The 17963-nt window shown below is 36.8% G+C and overlaps 1 protein-coding gene across 2 annotated transcripts in view; it reads left to right on the forward strand.

Annotated features, from left to right (window-relative positions):
* Positions 1 to 17963, forward strand: part of BIRC6 (baculoviral IAP repeat containing 6) — a 177765-nt gene that overhangs the window by 96369 nt on the left and 63433 nt on the right. For both annotated transcript variants that reach the window (XM_054280068.1, XM_054280069.1), the window contains exons 55-60: positions 1690 to 2470; positions 3352 to 3495; positions 5186 to 5315; positions 8673 to 8804; positions 11099 to 11266; positions 14353 to 14526. In XM_054280068.1, the coding sequence (XP_054136043.1) occupies positions 1690 to 2470; positions 3352 to 3495; positions 5186 to 5315; positions 8673 to 8804; positions 11099 to 11266; positions 14353 to 14526 (1529 nt within the window). The remainder of the gene's footprint in view (positions 1 to 1689; positions 2471 to 3351; positions 3496 to 5185; positions 5316 to 8672; positions 8805 to 11098; positions 11267 to 14352; positions 14527 to 17963) is intronic.

The raw sequence follows: 17963 nt of genomic DNA on the forward strand, positions 1-17963 counted from the left end.
ATTACAGGGAGAAATGATAGTTTATACCTAGTTTGAATATGCAAGTTCTAATATGACCCTGTTCCCCTACCTCCTGCCAGATATAAAACTATCACTCATGTAGGCCACCATCTGGAGCAAATTATAAAATATATTCTTTAATAAATATAAAAGCTTTTTTTATCAGAGTTATATGGGCAAATATTTTTTCTGATAAAAGTAACTTTTCTTGTGTATTCTTCATTTTCTTTGGTATTGTAACTTTTGAAATATTGTAATGGATTCTAGCTATAGCTCCAAGTTTCTCCTTCATGTGATAAATCACTTTGTTCTTGGAAATATTTTCCCATCATCCCCTTTTTCCATTTCAGTATTTTTGCTTTGGCCAATGGATGCTAATCCCATAGTTATTTTTAAATATGTATTTAGAAAAAAAACTTATTTTTCATAGAGCATGAACTCATGCTGAAGATTTTAGCATTTGGATTGTGTTAATATATATTTGGAGAAGAGTTAAGTGTAGCTTTAGTACATGTGGACTTTTGGAAATTGTGGCTGTCTTCCCAGAGTTACAGATCATTTAGCCACTGAGATGAGTTTTCTGTTGGGGAGGGGTTTTATCAATCTTTGACTGTGATAAATCCAACTTTTGGTTAGATCCAGAGAGTTCCTTGAGTTCCTAGAATGCCCTTAGACTAAACACAGAATAACATTTCCATCCAGAAGAAGGGAAAACAATCCTTGCCTTCAAATGGGGAATGCAAGATACAATAATACATCCAAATTTAATTTAAAAACCTAGCATTGAATGGCATGAAGTGCATGTTCACTTCTGTGTGTAAATGTTAAGATAATGTAACATCTGTGGTGTCAAGGTACTGTGAATGCAGTTTGGAAAAGTGGTTTTGTTTTAAAGTACTTCACATACTCTGGACAAGTCTGTGTGAAGAAATTATCATTTTACTTTACAATTCCCCTTTTTGAAATTTAAGCTGGATAACAGGAGCTAAATTAGCTTCTGCACTCAAATGGCTTGGATTAGCATTCAAGCAGATAGTACTTGGATGTAATGCCAAAGGTAGGTAGGACTTTAGAGTAGCTGAGGAATAATTCTGTTGTTAATTTGTGTCCTAAATTTGGGTCAAGTAAGGATAACAAGGGTGTGTTGTCCAACCAACAAGGTTGTTGCTGCTTTCATTTCTTTTGCAGCATCTTTAAGAAAATCCCTAATAAGAGAAATTTTCAAAAATTTTGGAACATGTTAAACTACTTTCAGTTCTTACAAGGAATTGAGACCTTCATGTAAATGACCTTTGTACACACACATAGTGTCATGTGTGTGACCCTAACAGCTGCAGCTTGGAGAATTGACAGCACAAAGAGGTTGCAGTTGGTTAAAAGTGGATGAGATGTATGACAACTGTTGAAAGACTGAAATCTGGTTTTTGTATGCAGCTGGATTGTATCTATTGTATCTATACAGTATGGTGAAAAAAATTTAAGCATGCAGTTGAGAAATGCTTTTTGTGGGTAATCAGCATCCTGCTGATATTGTGATCTAAAAGAAGCTTCCAAGTTCAGCATGGAGTGTTTCACATTAGCTTCGGTAATAGTAAATCATAAAAGTGCAAAAATGGTGTATGAACTAATGATAGAAAAGGGAAAATAACTGGCAGACTATGTATTGATACAATTTTCTGTCTTCTCCAGGTCACTGTTTAACTGGTCCATGTCTCTTCCTTGCAACATGGTTTTGAAGAAAGCTGTTGATAGCTTGCTTTGTTCCATGTGCCACATCCACCCAAATTATTTTTCCTTACTGATGGGATGGATGGGTATCACTCCTCCTCCAATGCAGTGTCAGCACAGACTGTCTATGACTGATGACAGCAAAAAGCAGGACCTTAGCTCATCTTTGACAGATGACTCTAAAAATGCACAAGCCCCTCTTGCACTAACAGAGTCTCACCTGGCTACTCTTGCTGCCTCATCTCAGTCTCCTGAAGCTATCAAGCAGTTACTGGACTCAGGTTTGCCTTCACTGCTTGTAAGAAGTCTTGCTAGTTTTTGCTTTAACCATACTTCCAGCTCTGACTGCACTGCACAATCAATGGATGTCAGCCAGGACAGGCTCAGGAGGCACCATGTTCCACAGCACTTTAATAAAATGCCCATCACGGCAGACCTGGTTGCTCCTGTTCTCAGGTTTCTGACAGAAGTTGGCAACAGCCACATGATGAAGGATTGGTTGGGTGGCTCTGAAGTCAATCCATTGTGGACAGCACTTTTATTCCTGTTGTGCCATTCTGGTGCTACCTCTGGAGGACACAATATGACGGCACAGCAGAGCAGTGCAAGGTCCAGCTCTCTTTCTTCAACTGTGACCACAGGATTGACCACTCAGCAGCGGACAGCAATTGAAAATGCAACAGTTGCTTTTTTCCTCCAGTGCATCTCTTGCCATCCTAATAACCAGAGACTTATGGCACAGGTGAGAGAGAAAAATAATGTTTTAATGCTTTGAAAACTTTCTGTATTTTTACCTTTCTTTATAATAACTTGGGATTTTGTAAACTGTCATTGACTGGCAAAATTTACATTAAAATTGTTAGCTTGTTGATTTGAGTCTGAAACATATAAAAATGTTTTGGCATGGTTGTCCAGTCCTTTGTATAAATTTCTCTTCCTCTTGGTTTAGAGAAATAAACTTTTCACTGAACTCCAAAAGACTGTTTAATTGGATAGGGCTAAACTTCTGTGAAATGGAATTTGAACAGCAAACTTCACACATATTTTATATTAGTAACCTAAGGGGATTTCCTGGGAAGTTTGCTTGTGCAACCTGTGTCCAAGGAAATACAGGATATTGCGGAATATGGCTTTGCATTTGGCATTCTAGAGCAGATTCAGCAATCTTTGTCACATTCATTAACCTTGCAGACCTAGCTGAATGCAAGTATAATGAAAAAATGCTTTTTCAGCATTAAAAATAATGATACTCTAGGAAGAAGTAGACTTCAGTAAAAAATTGAGTCAGTTCTTTGTTAATGGCTGGGAGTAATAATGCATTATGCCATGGGAAATGTTCACTTTAGGGATTCAAAAGCTGGTTTTATGACTACTTTATTTTCATTTCTTTTATCTTTTTGAGAAATCTATATGTTTACAATTACTTTGCTGGAGTCAGCATTTTTAACTTTTATATTAAGGGCCTTATTTGCTGCTGGTGTTTTCTTCAGTTGTGCTCATTTCTGAGCTGGTGTGGTAACTGGAAGTGGATCTCAGGCACTGCCTACTTTGGCTGTGTAGAGCTTTATTTTAAAGACCTAAATATAGAAATATTTTAAACCTGATATCATTTTGCCTTCTCAGGTTCTCTGTGAATTGTTCCAGTCCTCTCCTCAGCGTGGGAACCTCCCAACCTCTGGAAATATTTCAGGATTTATTAGGAGGCTTTTTTTGCAGCTGATGCTAGAGGATGAGAAAGTGACTTTGTTTCTTCAGTCCCCTTGTCCAGTAAGAATTTTTGATACCATATGGTAAACGTGGGATAAATTTAGCCTGTGAATCTTAAGTCTGAGTATATTCAACTTTGTTTGACATGTTAGCAGCTTTTTTCTGCTGTACACATGATGAAATTTTGGAAAGGAAAGTGCTGTTGAATTTTAACTCATCATTTTAGAAGGAAATTCAAGGCACTGTGCTACAATAACACAAAATATTTGTTGGAAATGTACTTCTTCTGAAGGATCTGACAACTGAAATTGATCTTACAGAAGGCTTTTTAATAGTACCCTTACACACTAGCAATAAATATAGATACAATATCTGTTCAGTAGTCCTTAGCAGTATCATTAAGGATCAGTCATAGTCAAAGTTGGCAGACATGCTACAGCAGTTAGCCAAAGTGCCATGAATAGATTGACAAATATGTGAATTAATTTATAAAGCAGATGTATGCTTTATGGTTCCACATGCTTCACTAGAACAGAATTACAATTGATGTCTGAAGTACTCTCCATTGAAGGCTGTGACTAAAAGCATAGGGCAAAACCAGAAGTTTCTTTAAAAGATCTGATACTCCCAGATAAAGATACTCCAGAAAAAAGTATTTGCTGCTTTGGTTTCTGCATCTCAGAAGTAAAACACTGCAGGAGATAACATGAGAGGGAAACTGGATCAGATAGTATAAAATGGAAAAGGAGGCACAAATACAGTTTTAGCACAAAGATTTAAATGTTTTAAATTGGCTGAATAATTGTTAACAAGTCGATTGATCATGTGAAGGTAATGTCAGTTACCAGATTTGTTATTTTACATACAACAGATTTTTACAGAAGCTGTTATTAGATATGTAAAAGCAGAAAACATGTCTTGAAGTTGTCATAGTTCAGTTTCTTTTATTAAAAACACTGGGAAATTGTGTTCTTAGTGAGATTATTGTTCCTATAAGATGCAAAGAGAAACCTTAAAAATAAAGTGGATGTACAGGATATACTTCTAGAATATCCAACAACATAACCTTTCAAAGATTGATTCCTTATTTTTATCTTAAAAGTTCTTACCAAAACTGTTTTTCAGAAGCTCAGTTCTGGTTGTCAGAAAATAAATTTTTTACAATTGCATTGCACAACAATTAATTGGTCCTTTGAGTTCATATGCAGAAACAGGTCTTCAGGGCTGTCTAAAATACATTATGGTAAAATATTTGCAATGTTTTGACTAATAGTGACTTAGTTACCTGTCATAATAACAAAAAGTAGATATTAAGTCTTGAATAAACTTTCTCCTCAAGTGAGAGCAACAGAAAAGCATCATCTTTCTCTACTCTAAGTATGTTGTTAATTTTTAATATTTAGTTTCAAAGTTAAGTTTTTGTTTCCTAAATAATGGCAAGTCTTAGGTATGTGGTTTTTCTCTCATATTGCAGCTATGTAAAATGATTGGGTTTTTTAAAGCAAAGATGATATCATACTGTTTCTGGTCCTAAAAATATTGTAGGCTTTCAAAACAAATTATATGGAGTTAAAAAGCTAAACATGTCCTAATTTGATGTATTTTTACTGTTTACCTCTGAACAGGTTTTCTTTTTAGCATACTAAGGATTTAGCTTTATCTAGTTGATGTGGCTTTATAAGAACATAGTGATTTAACTTATTTCTCAGTGTTGATGTCATAATTCATGTTGACTGTTTTTTCCTTTCAGCTGTACAAAGGTAGAATTAATGCTACTAGTCATGTAATTCAACATCCAATGTACGGAGCTGGACACAAATTTCGTACTCTTCACTTGCCTGTCTCAACAACTCTAGCAGAGGTTCTTGATCGTGTGTCAGGCAAGTTTGCAATAGTTCATGGTTTTGTTTTGCTTCTTTTTTAAATGCAGTTTAAAAAAAACTTACATTGTTTGTTTGACCATACAAATCATATTGCAAATATCAGTATTTAAAACACACTGTCTTTTATCCTTTTGTTAAATTTCCCCAAATTTTGTCAGTTAATAGCCTGGAACTTAGTGGTACATCTCAAGGTGGAGATGTATGTCCTGTCAAAAGGACCTTGATAAGGGCTCCATCTAATTTCTGTGGTTATACATTTGTCTGCTCTATAAATATTTGCATTTGCTTACTAAATTAAAAATTAAAAGTATCATTTACTTTTAGGTATTAATTTTAAAATTATGCTCAGTGAGAGGATAATGCTATGGCATTAATTTTTTTACTTGTTTTTTAAATTTCAGTACTTTCAGTTATACTATTTGAATATACACTGAGAGATGAAGGTCTCACAGACCATAATATGGATTTTGACACCTAAATGGTAGACATCTTAATCTTAAAATGAATCCCACCTTTAATTTTAGTGGTTATTTAATACTTCAGGAAACAGAACTATATGTTAAAGATTATGGGGAATAATTTTTTAAAATTTAGTTAACAAGTAGAATTCATACTGAAGATGTCATCTCCATGCCAGAGCTCTCTAGGTAAAACCAGGCAAAATGCAAGTTGATTCTCCTCTAGTAATAAATAGAATAAAAGTTGTTTGGACATGTTAAATGAAAAATCAGTTTTATACATGTCTAGTTTTAAAAAAAATAAACAAATCCAGGACTTCCTCTTTACTCTTAAAATGTGGTTCTCAATAATACCAAAGAAAAGTCAAAGATTGTTAGAGCAATTATGTTTTTGTCAAATAGGACATGATGTGCACTGAAGGGTGTGCTCTTGGTTGCCTGTTCATCTGACTAGACATGTATGCTCCTAGATGTAGGTTTACTTGATGGTGTACTTTGGAACTCAGGGTAGATAAACTTTTTATTTATGAGACAGGTTTTCATGGAGTTAAAAGCAACTATTGCTTTTTTATATTTATGGAAAATTTTTACACTTAAAAATTTGTTGGGGCAATTAACGTTACCTAACAAGCTGATAGGAGTACTAAAATATTATTTGGCAGAATACTAGAAAGGACAAGATGTGTTTTAGGATTTTAATAGAAAAATATCCATTCCTAGTTAAATGCTTGAATCTTATTTATCAAGGAATAGTTCACTATTTCTGATAGAATTCTGTATTTATTTACTGTCCAGAGAGCCATGTGTGAAATGTGACTCAGGTTTTTCTGACCACAAACTGCACAAGGATCTCATTACTGTAAAGGGTGGGATGGTCACTTCGTACGAGGTAGGGATCAGTTGCTGAGCAGTGACATAAACTGTCCTGAGTAGCTGCCTTAGTGGTGCATTGTTGTCAGCTTGATAGCCAGTGCTGATAAGGTCTGGAGAGGAGAATGTGATGATGTGGTAGACTGTCATGTCTGAAATTGAAAATGGTGCTGACTTTGTAGGGCACCATAATTTAGGGTTTGCTGCTGCATTGTTGTGCCTTGGCTTTGTGGTTCTTGTATGGCATTCTAGGAGGTCCATGGTCAGGACAGAGTAAAGAAGGCTTGACTATAAGAGGAGCAAGCTGTGTGTTTAGGGTGAGAGAGAGAGAAGAGGTGGACTGGGGTAGAAAATAAAGAAAAGGCTGTCACCACTATAGCAGTAGAAGTCATGAAGATCCTGTTCAGAATCTGTCTGTTGGGTTAACTTCTTTTTTCTTAAATTAATTAATTTTCTCAAATTAACCGTTTCATACTTTCTGCAAGAATAAGTCATAAGACCCATATCATTTTGTAGTTTTTTTCCCAGCTTAAAAAAAAGAGAGGGGGAGAAAGGGGTCATGAAATCATTGATAGATCTGCTGCTTGCATCCCTTCACCATAGGAAGAAAATGTGCAGTACACAGCAGATAGGATTGCCTGGATGAGTCCCAGTTGTTTTGTAGTTCATGCACCTTAGACTTGAGTTACTGCTGGAGTCAGAAAAACTGAACAAATCTGGATTTCACCTGAGTAGTTAAAATACCATTGCTTAACCTTCTTTAATAATTTTATTAATGACCTTTAAATTCCTCAGCAGTAAGTGGACATTGAGTCCATGGGACAAAACTAGAGCAACTCAGAAATTCAATAATAATAATAGTAGTAGCAATAATAATAATGAAAGTTTTTTAAAAGCCAAAACCATACACAGTCTCAAAGATACTTTTGTATGTGTTTATATATGTATACACACATGTTTGTATGTATACACACAAATCTATGCATAGAGAGAGTGTATGTGTGTGAATGTTGACTCCTAAGTGGCAGTAGTTTCACGCTCTGTATCTCTTTTTAGTCTCTGGTGCTGTCTAATACAGACATAACTAATGTTTTCAGGCACAAATCATAATATATTTCCAGGCAGCCAAATCACATCCCTTTCAGCCCCTCACCCACTGGTGACACACAGTTAAGGTAGCTGCATGTTACTTCTAGGTCTTGAGTCTGGTTGTACCTTAAAGCTGCTGTGGCTATGTGGAAACAACTCAGAAGCAATTAGAGAATTACTTAGCCATTTTGGTGCCAGTGTTGTACTCCACAGGGTATGAAATTGTCCATTGTCACCAATCATCAGTGATTTAATAAGTTAGATTAGATTTAATAATGTACTGATAGTTGTGATCTGTGCTAGCGATTGAACCAAAATGGTCGAACTGCAGTAATCCAATATTCTCTTAAACAGCTCAAGATTTGTAATATACTTCAGGCATCTTCCAGTTTTCTCTTCCAAAGGAAGAGAATGTGCCAGTTCTGAAATTGGATCAGTTTGTAACAAGAAATATCCAGACCCAAATACAAGATCATATTTAAATAAGTCTGCAGCCATCCTTGGAAAAAAAAAAGTTTTGATATTTCTTTTTTTGTTGGTTTTCTTTTTCCTTTGTTTTGTTGTCAAGATTTTTTGTGGGTTTTTTGGTTCATTGGGTTTGGGTTTGGCTAGAGATTTTTTTGCTTAATCTCATTTTTGGTTGATTGCAGTGGTTTAGTGTTTTTTAATGTGAAAACACTTAACTCATCAAGTAATGGCTTTAAACTTACAGATTTAAATTGTCAGAGAACAGAGTTTTGGGGGAAGAAGGGGACAGAATTGCTATAATACCTTAATAGGTAAAAACGTATTATTGCTGCCTGTGTTGGAACTCTGAAATGCTACAGTAGTTGAGAATAGCCTTGTTAACAGCTTAGAAACTAATAAAATCAACTTAGTATCTTGAAATGCTTTTCTTTCCTCTCTTTTTGTCCTTATCCCCTCCATTCCCATATAGATACACCTAGTATTACAGCTAAGCTAATTAATGAACAGAAGGAAGATAAAGAAAAGAAGAATTATGAGGAGAAAGAAAAAGTTAAAGCAGAAAATGGATTTCAGGACAATTACAGCGTTGTTGTTGCTTCTGGTATGTCTTTTTCTTCTATCTTTTATAAAATGGATCTTTCTGGTGTTAAAAGTGTGTTGGGGGAAGAAAATATCTACCAATAATTAACTTTATATCTAGTGATGATTAGAAATATCATAGCAGCTGGTACTACAGTTGTAATGTAACTGACTGTTAGGCAAGAGAGATTGATTTCTGGTGAAACAGCTGCCTCTAGTAGATTATACTGTGACAAATTTGTCAATTCTATGTACACCTAAATATATGTGTCAGTGATATCTTCGTGGATGCTGTTGCTAGGGTATTTTGCAGCATTTTTTAAAGACACCCCTGGAGCTTGGAGGGAATTATTGCTCCTGCTTTTTGCGGTTTAGCTGGTACAACAGGGTTTAGTCACCTCTCTTCTGAAAATATGCTTTGGAAATAAAAGGTATGCACATATTTTGCGTAACAGCTAATGGTACTCTAATAAAAACTGTCAAATGGAGATTTTGGCATAAACCCACGTTATTCCACTTGGAAACAACTAATACTGGAGTTTGTTTCAAAGCATTCAGTTTATAAAAACTACTGAGTTAAACATTCAGAAGCCCCTTTTTCTTACAAAAGTGCAAACCTTTTGTTGGAGCATATAGATTGAACATAGTAATTTTGCAGTGGTACATACACAAATGTTCCATTTCAGATGATGGCTGTGGAAGTCATTAGTCTTTCAGTTTGAAGTTGATTAATGAACTTCAAACTACTCCTTTCCTATCTAGCTTTCTGCCAGTATTGAGCTACTTCGAGTTCATTCACACTTCATGAAGCATAAAGCAGTGATGCTGATTTCCTCTGACTTTTGGCACCAATATTTCTTAAGCTTTTTATTTCAGGTTTTTAGATGTACATATAACTTAACACAAAGGCTCAACTGGGCAGCAGTTTCACTGAACTTGGTGTGCATTTAAAACAACATAGCTATATTAATTACAGCATCTTTATCTGACAAAATAGTTACAGTAGGTGCCACTTAAGTTAAACATGTTTTAGTAGTATCTAAAATATTAATAGGTCCAAGGAAAGGGTTAAAACACAAAAAAATCTAGAAAGAAACAAAAATACTAAGCCAAGTTGAAGATAGGGCATAGTGCAGTGAGCCATGTCATTCCAGTTACATCGCTCATCCTACTGCCTGATATAGCTCATTCTCTATTAAAAAGAAGCACATTTCAGGTTTTTTCTGGTATTTCCAATTTTCTCCAATTTAGTAAGAGTTTAAATGTAAACTTATTTAATTTGGATTTGTTTTACTGCCTGTTTGTCAAATATTTTCTTCTTTTGTAATAATTTTTCATATATTCTGAGCATTTTGTAGTGTCCTCAGAATCTCAAGAAGTTGAAAGTATTTACATTTTTACCTATGGGTAAAATTAATAGAGGGAGAAGATGGTATTTGCAGCCTGATCTTCCTGAAGCAAGCTAGTCTAGTGTACTGAGATTATTGCACAATGTGTTGTACATTAGAGCTGCTTCTAATGATCGGCTGAAACCAGAGTGTATTACAGCATTTGAAGTGTGGATCTTGTTAGTTTTGTGGCAGCTCTTGGTCAATGATGAGTTAGTAATTGTCTGTCTTTGTCTGTTGACCTGATGGCTTTTTACCTCTGTCACCTGCACAGAAGAGTACTTGATTGCAGTATGATTTTGCTGTACCTTAAGTCACCTTAAGCTGTCCTAAGATAAGGCAGTCTTGCTGTGTAGTAACAGTAAGCTCTTCTGTAGCTAGTCTACCTCCTGATTTTCATGTAGTGCTTACTTCAAATGTTTTGAGGTCAGGGAACTTGGAAAGCGCATATAAAGACGCCTTTCATCACATGTGGTACTGTCAGTACTGCAGCTAAAGTCACCTTTGTAGGCCAGACAAGGAGTTATTAGCTATAATCTGTGCTGAAATGTCTGTCAGTTTGGAAAAATATGCCTTTCTTGCCTTCAGGTGAAAAGACAGCCTAAAAACATTTTGCTCTAGGGCCTATTGTGAGACACTCTTCAATGACAGCAGAATCAGAATAGCTTTTGCTCTTTTTTTGCATGATATCATCTAGTTATGGTTTGGTTTATGTTTGGGGCTTAAGAGAATGCACAGTCTTTTCACTAAAAATACTGGGATTATATCTAAATATATTTTATACAAAAATATTGTTCTGGTGTTTTTTTAGCCAGTGAGGTAAAGTTTGTATATTTTTCTATCATTGAAGGTTTTAAGTATGTTGTACCTTGGCAAACTGAAGGTATTAAATAATAGAACAACTTGAAATTTTTTACTTCTGTACTAGGTTTGAAATCTCAGTCAAAAAGAGCTGTTTCATCCACCCCTCCACGCCCACCATCGAGGCGAGGAAGAGTGATGGCAGATAAAGTTGGTACTTCTTCCTCAGGAGGAGAATCTTCCAGCAAGACCATTAGTGTTCCAGTCTTTCATCTGTACCATAAACTACTACCAGGTAACTTTAATAATACATTTTACATATCAAAATTATGGTCTTTTCAGTGGCTGATACATCATCAGGAAGTTGTTACAATGGTAATGGGCATTAGCATCTTGGAAGTGTGGAGCTGGTAAACAGCTTTCAACTGGAAATCATTGCAACATCAGCAACTGCAGCATTGTAGCATCATAGCAGCTTAAAAAAAAAAAAAAGTGGCAATTATACTGATCTCCCTTGAAGTTTAGTATCTTATTCCTAAGAAAACTCTCAAAACACTTTCACTCACAAATGAAAGCAGGGTGGGTTTGAAAGGTGACATCATAGGTTTTCTTCCACATACAAGGCAGAACTGAATTGGTACCAATGCCCTATTACTCCCGGTTCTAAGTGGGCAACCATCTTGCATTGCTCTCTGCAGAGTTGATTTGCCAGTTCAGGAATATTCTTGAATTCCATAACATTTGTGTTTTAAAAACACAGCATGTCCTAAGCAGTTGGTCATGTTCCACGTATATCAGATGTGGTATAGCAAGATTGGCAATCTCTCTTTTTCAAGAAGAAATTGTACTGACTTAGATCAGGAATAAAAGACAGAACCATGAGTGAAATGCTTCATTATTATGCAGAACAGCTTCTTGTCTGGATCCAGCTAATGGAATTAAGGGGTTAACTTCTGATCAAAGTCATTTTCACTCAAAAATCCCCAAATTTGAGACTTACTATCCAATTACCAGCTTTGAGGCTATCCTCTGGCAATTATTAGCAGGATAATATACTTGAATTAAAATATCTAAAATTGATGAGTGTCCTCGTTCAGGGCAAATTTGGGAGAGAACCCCCAAAGGGGCTCCTCTAGAAAAGCAGATTCAATTGGCCCCTCCCCCAACTGGTTCTGGAAGAAATACCTCCTTGGAGAAAAGTGGAAAAAACCTGTTTATTAAACAATAAAACCTAAACAATATTAAACAATAAAAACCCTTGCTGCTCTAAAAGAGATGACAAACTGAGAAAGTCCCCTCCCCGAGTTGCAGCTCGGCTCACTCAGTCTCTGATCAGTCCCTCCAGCACTGGAAATGCCATGGCCCAGGCCCGGCCTGGTGGGCCACAGGTGTGGGCTGCTGGTGCTCTTCTGGTGTTCAGGCCAGAGCAGCTTTAAACAGGTCCAAAGAAAAGGAAAAAAAAACCACAGTCCAGGGAACTTCTTTGCCTCAGCTGGCTAAAACTAACTCAAACAATGGAGAGCTCTGTCCTGCTGTCTGTCCATCTGCAGACAACACAGCCAGTAGCAGGAATGTGGAGGAGTGAGTGCAGTGTCTGAAAACAAACTGTGCGCTTCTTCTCTCCCCCCTTCACTCTCAGAACAAGTCTTAAAGGTGCAGAACTTATTCTCCAGCATAAACAGAACAGACAACTGGGGATAAAAGCATCATATAGTCAAGCGAGGACAATGAGCAGAACCTGGTGGGATGAGCCCAGTGCATGGTGTGCCATGACGGATGGTTACAGGCTCTTCTGGAGAGTGGGCAGATCAGGCACAGCATTGCCAGGCAAGGGAGGGGGGTGTCCAACTCTGCTTGGGGCCGGCCTCCCCTCAGATACTGGAGGCAGTTTAGGGTGACACAATATAAGAAGGACTAAAAGCTTTTAAAGATAGTTCAGAAGAGGGCAATGAAGAGAGTTAAAGGCCTTGAGGGGAAGCCGTATGAGGGATACCTGACGTCACTTGTTCAGCCTGGAGAAGAGGAGACTGAGGGGAGACCTTGTTGCAGTCAACTTTCTCATGAGGGAAGGAGGGCAGGGGCAGACACTGATCTCTTTTCTAGTGACTGGTAACCAGTGACAGGACCCAAGAGAATGGCCTGAAGTTGTGTCAGGGGAGATTTAGGTTGGATATTAGGAAAAGGATCTTCCCTCAGAGGAAGGTTGGGCACTGGATCAGCTCCCCAGGGAAGTGGTCACAGCCCCAAGCCTGATGGTTCAAGAAGCACTTGGAAAGTGCTCTCAGGCACATGTTGTAACTCTTGGGGCTGTCCTGTGTAGGGCCAAGAGTTGGGCTTTGATCCTTGTGAGTCTCTTCCAACTCAGGATAATCTGTCATACTGCTGTTTTGGAGATGAGATCAAAACCCAGTGCCTATTTTCAGTATGTAGCTGGTAAATGTTGACTGTCTTGCAATGGTCATGTAAACCTTTCTTTATTTGTGATCTGGTCGTGTCTTGCACAGCAGACTGTTATTACCTTGTACAATGGCAAGGCATTTTGAGTTTTTGCTTTTCTTAAGCATAATCTTCAATTGAAGAAACAGATTGTTACTAAGGAACTCTTAGATGTTGTTTTACTTGATTAAGTGCAATCACGATGAAATGGACATGCTATTATATGATCCAGCTCTAAAATATTTAATGTGTAAATCTACTTGTTTTCAGACAAAATTTTTCAGCCTTCTGATTAGCTTGTAATTTCAGGCAAGAACATATTTACAATCAACAAAGTGGCCAAAACTTGAGTTAGGGTAATGAGTTTGGACTGTGTTGCATGTGCATTTCAAGTCTGCATTGCTGTGGAGAAAAGTGATCCTGGCAGTGCCCTTCTTTTTCTTTTTTTTTTTCCTGCTGTCTTGACACAGGAGTAGTGAGCTAGGCTTGGGATTAGTAGGCCTGATAAAGAATTGCCAGTTTCTTTGTTTTCCACTTTTTTCAATACCACCTGTTTTACCTTCTGGTCGCAGACACCTCTCTGCTCCCACAGTTCAGTGGTGCTGCATAGGTGGTGTTTAATAGTGGGGGGCAGCCAGTACCCACTTAAAATGCACATCAAATTACCTTAGCCTTTGCCATTTGTTAAATGTGCCAAGTGCTTGTGCTCTCAGCACAGGGCTGTCTTAGGGAATGCTGGCATAGATCTTTTTGATGATTGGTTCCAAACTGATGGGGCCCCTTTTCCCAAGAGAACAAATGGTAAAATTTAGGCCTTAGTTTGGAGCCAGATGATATTTAGTCTACTTGGCTTTTGTGGTGCAAGTAATGAACAGCACCTGGATATGTATGTAAAAGTAACCCAGTCAGAATTTTCCTCTCTGACTTGATGCCTTTGTTGTCTAGGTCAGCCATTACCAGCTGAAATGACACTTGCCCAGCTTCTGACTCTGCTGTATGATCGCAAACTCCCTCAAGGATACCGATCCATAGACTTGACAGTTAAACTTGGTTCCAAAGTAATCTCAGATCCAAGCTTATCAAAAACGGACTCATTTAAACGTCTTCATACAGAAAAAGGTGAGTGTTCTTTCTTTTTTGATATACTCCTTTTAAAAATGTTTTTATTTTGGACAAAAATTGCTTTGATTTTCTTGATAAGAAACAGCAGTTTTTTGTATTTTCTTGGATGATTTTCCTGAGCTATTCTTTTCCAGATAAGAGCTAAACTTTGTGATAAAGTACTAATTCATTCCCTAAATTGTATCTATAAGATGCTCCAGTATAGTTGCTCTGGTTTCACTTTTCTTTTTTCATTTTAATATTGTATGTGATACAACTGTGATTGTATAGATACAGTATATTTTATTTCTTGACATGTATATCAGTTCTCTCTAGTAAGTAAGTCTAAGTGTTTGTATTGGTAACCAGGGCAGCTGGAGAAATGTCCTGGGTCCCGACAGTACCTTAAAAAAAGTGTCATAACTCCAGTAATACAGGAGCTGTTTGAAACTGGATGAGTTAGAGAAGCCTGTGAATTTTTTTTATTGAGCTATCTTATGTACCAAATGCTGCTTTGAAGAAGGAGGTTTCTCTCAAGCCATCTAAGCAGATCGTATAACTCCAAATTTTAAAAGCATTTAACATTTTCTAATATGATGTATTTATTGATAATACGTCTGCCAATTGTTTGCTATCTACTTGCTGAGGAAGGGGAAAGGAGAAGATCTATCCCAGGAGTCTGTTCTGAAATATTTTTATATCACTCCTTTAGGCAAGACTTAGAGAAATGGGACTTTGAAATTAAGCTAATTGTAATCTGCTGATTATCAGCCTGCTGACACTCATGGAATTCCAAAATTAATCATTCAGTTCTTTTCAGACAGGGGCTTGTTTTAAAACCTGTTCACTTGATAGTCTTTTTCTAGAAGAGATAAGAAACAGAAGTGTTGAAAAACAATTATAATTTTCTTGATATCTGGTCTGAAATAAGCATTTCATGACTCTATGCAGTGCTTGGATATACATATCTCTCACACTATTAAGAGATAGATCTTTTTTAAATAATACTTTGGTTTACTTATGCTCTTTATTTAAATTCTAAACAGTAAACAATACAGTAAATATTTTACTATTTGAATAAAACTGAAATCATTAGAGAAGGTTCAATTTAGTAGTAAAGTTATGTGAAGACATAAAGGTCCACTGAACTTAATTTATTAAGTTATTGGGCACTTTTTTGTTTAAATTTGAGCTTGTCATTACAAATCCATTGATCTGCGGTGATATACAGCAAAATATTAGTTATATTCACAATGACCACTCAGCAATAATGAAGGTCAGAGCTACTGCTTTTTCTTGCCTAGTGTGTAATATCTAGAGAAATCATTCTTACATTTCAGTGCTCCTTTACTTGCTACTTAAAGTAGACCGCAGGTTTTTTGACACCTGGATAGATTTTTGACCTACTGGATAGATTTTATAGGTTCACATGGTGTCTCTAGTCCTACATTTCCTATTACTTGAGGAAGAGTGTCATTTATTAACATTTTTTTCTGCCTGCTTCAATGCCTTTTTTGAGATCAGCAGTTTTCCACAGTGAAGTGCATGACTTCACTGAAAACTTGGAAAATGCTCCTGGAGGTGAAATGGTTTCAGTTGGATTATAAGAAAATTAACTAAAGCAAGGACTTGAAAAGCGTACTTAAGTGTGACTCCTTGAGTGAATATTGAAGATATTACTGTGTTTGCACTCACAATGAAAGGATCTTCCTGTAGCTTTACTCACTGAGAACTTAACTTTTAAAGTGTCTTTTCCAGAGAAGCAGTTTTCCGTGCTTTATCAATATCTCTGTGTTTATATTTTCTTGTTGTCTTCCTTTGGGAAGGCTTACAGCTTTTTACACTGCAAAACAGAGGGATGAGGTTTTTGGTCAAAATCTTTGTTTTAAAACCATCATTATGAAGGATATCTAGCATTTCCTGCAGTCTGATCAATTCATGCCACTGCAAGCAATTGAATTGCAAATCCTGTTCAGCCTAGTGAGGTGGAATCCTCCACATGTCTGGTGGAAGGCGGTTCCTTGCTGATACCAGCAAGTTTGTGACACCCTCACCCACTGTCTGTGGGGAAAGGGAGCATTTCCACAGAGGTGTCTGCCTGTGTCCTTTAGAAGAGTGGACATCAAAGCTGTATGTACTGAAAGTGTTATGATTGGACATTTTCTTTCAGGGATTATCCTGCTTTGAAGGTGTCTGCAACCTTTTCTTAGTCTGTCTGTGAAAGACTTCTTCAGACAGACAGACTTTTCATAGTCTTTGTTTTTGAAGTAGAATGAATTGATGTACATATTCCTACATGTCCCTGATTTAAGCTTATTAAGTCTTACACTTTGATCATATTATTCCAAAGCAGAGTGATCCTCCCACAGTATCTCAGTGCTGTCCTTGTAACACAGTGCTTCTTGCATGTTTTAAAGTTGAGAATCAGGATGGGGAAAGACCTGCTGTTTCCTATTCCCTTTCAAATTAGGAAGAAACAGTTTTAAAAGGTGAAGTATCTGTTAAAAGATACAGTGTCTGCTGTTTAAAAGTTTTTTCCTAAGAAATTTATTTTGGTAGCTGCACAAGTTATTCATTAATGTGCTCCTGTGTTTTTACAAATATATAATAAATAATAGCATGTGTGCTATATATTTGGAGTATAACTGAGGATTATGATGAGTGTCAGAATGTTCACAGTGAAGAGATCCTGAGACCACTTGCTCTCCCCTGCCTTTTGATGTGGCTGTACTGTGAAGACGTGGAGGACCCCTGCATTACATTGCTTAAAAATATAATATGCAAAATAGATTTTTGGATTAAATATACAGAATATTCACTGAAATTTGCCTGTGGCAATTAGCAAAGAGGGCTGATGTTTAGCAGTAAGGAATTGTGGTAGGGTTTTGTATATTCTGTATATACTTGTGTGTGTGAGTGCATAGAATGTTCATTTTTTGTCTGTTGTACAAGATATTAGGGTGCTTAGTCATAAACTGGGAGGATGGAGGTTAGTAGAAAGTTAGAAATCCAGATCATGATCTTTTTTCATGAGGAAGAATAGAATTAAATCTCATGGCTTTTGCAGAGGGTCATTTTGACGCCTCACAGAGAGAAGATGTGAAAAGCAAAACAGGTTAAGATTTAAGGTTATCTTTTCTTTCTTCAGCTATAAACTCTTTATTGAAAAATAACAAACCTACGCTTAACTTCTAGATGAAAGAGTGTTAAAAAGTGTCATAACTCCAAAATTAGCAAAGTCTTGAAGGCATAGATCAAATTCTAATAAAATATGAAATTCTAATTATTAACATGTAGCCATGTGTAAATAATGCTGAGTTTGACATGGATCTGCTGTCATTGGCAAAAGGCACTGTCAGGACATTCCTGTGGCTGCCCTGGGTGATTCGAGACCCTGCCAAGGCTCAGAGACCTTGGCACGGAGTCAAAAACACCTGTGCCTTTGATTTTAGTCC

This window comes from Melozone crissalis, unplaced genomic scaffold (assembly GCF_028551555.1).
Source record: "Melozone crissalis strain CALT ecotype California unplaced genomic scaffold, PUWL_Pcris_2 ptg000027l_1, whole genome shotgun sequence".
NCBI classification, from domain to species: Eukaryota; Metazoa; Chordata; class Aves; order Passeriformes; family Passerellidae; genus Melozone; species Melozone crissalis.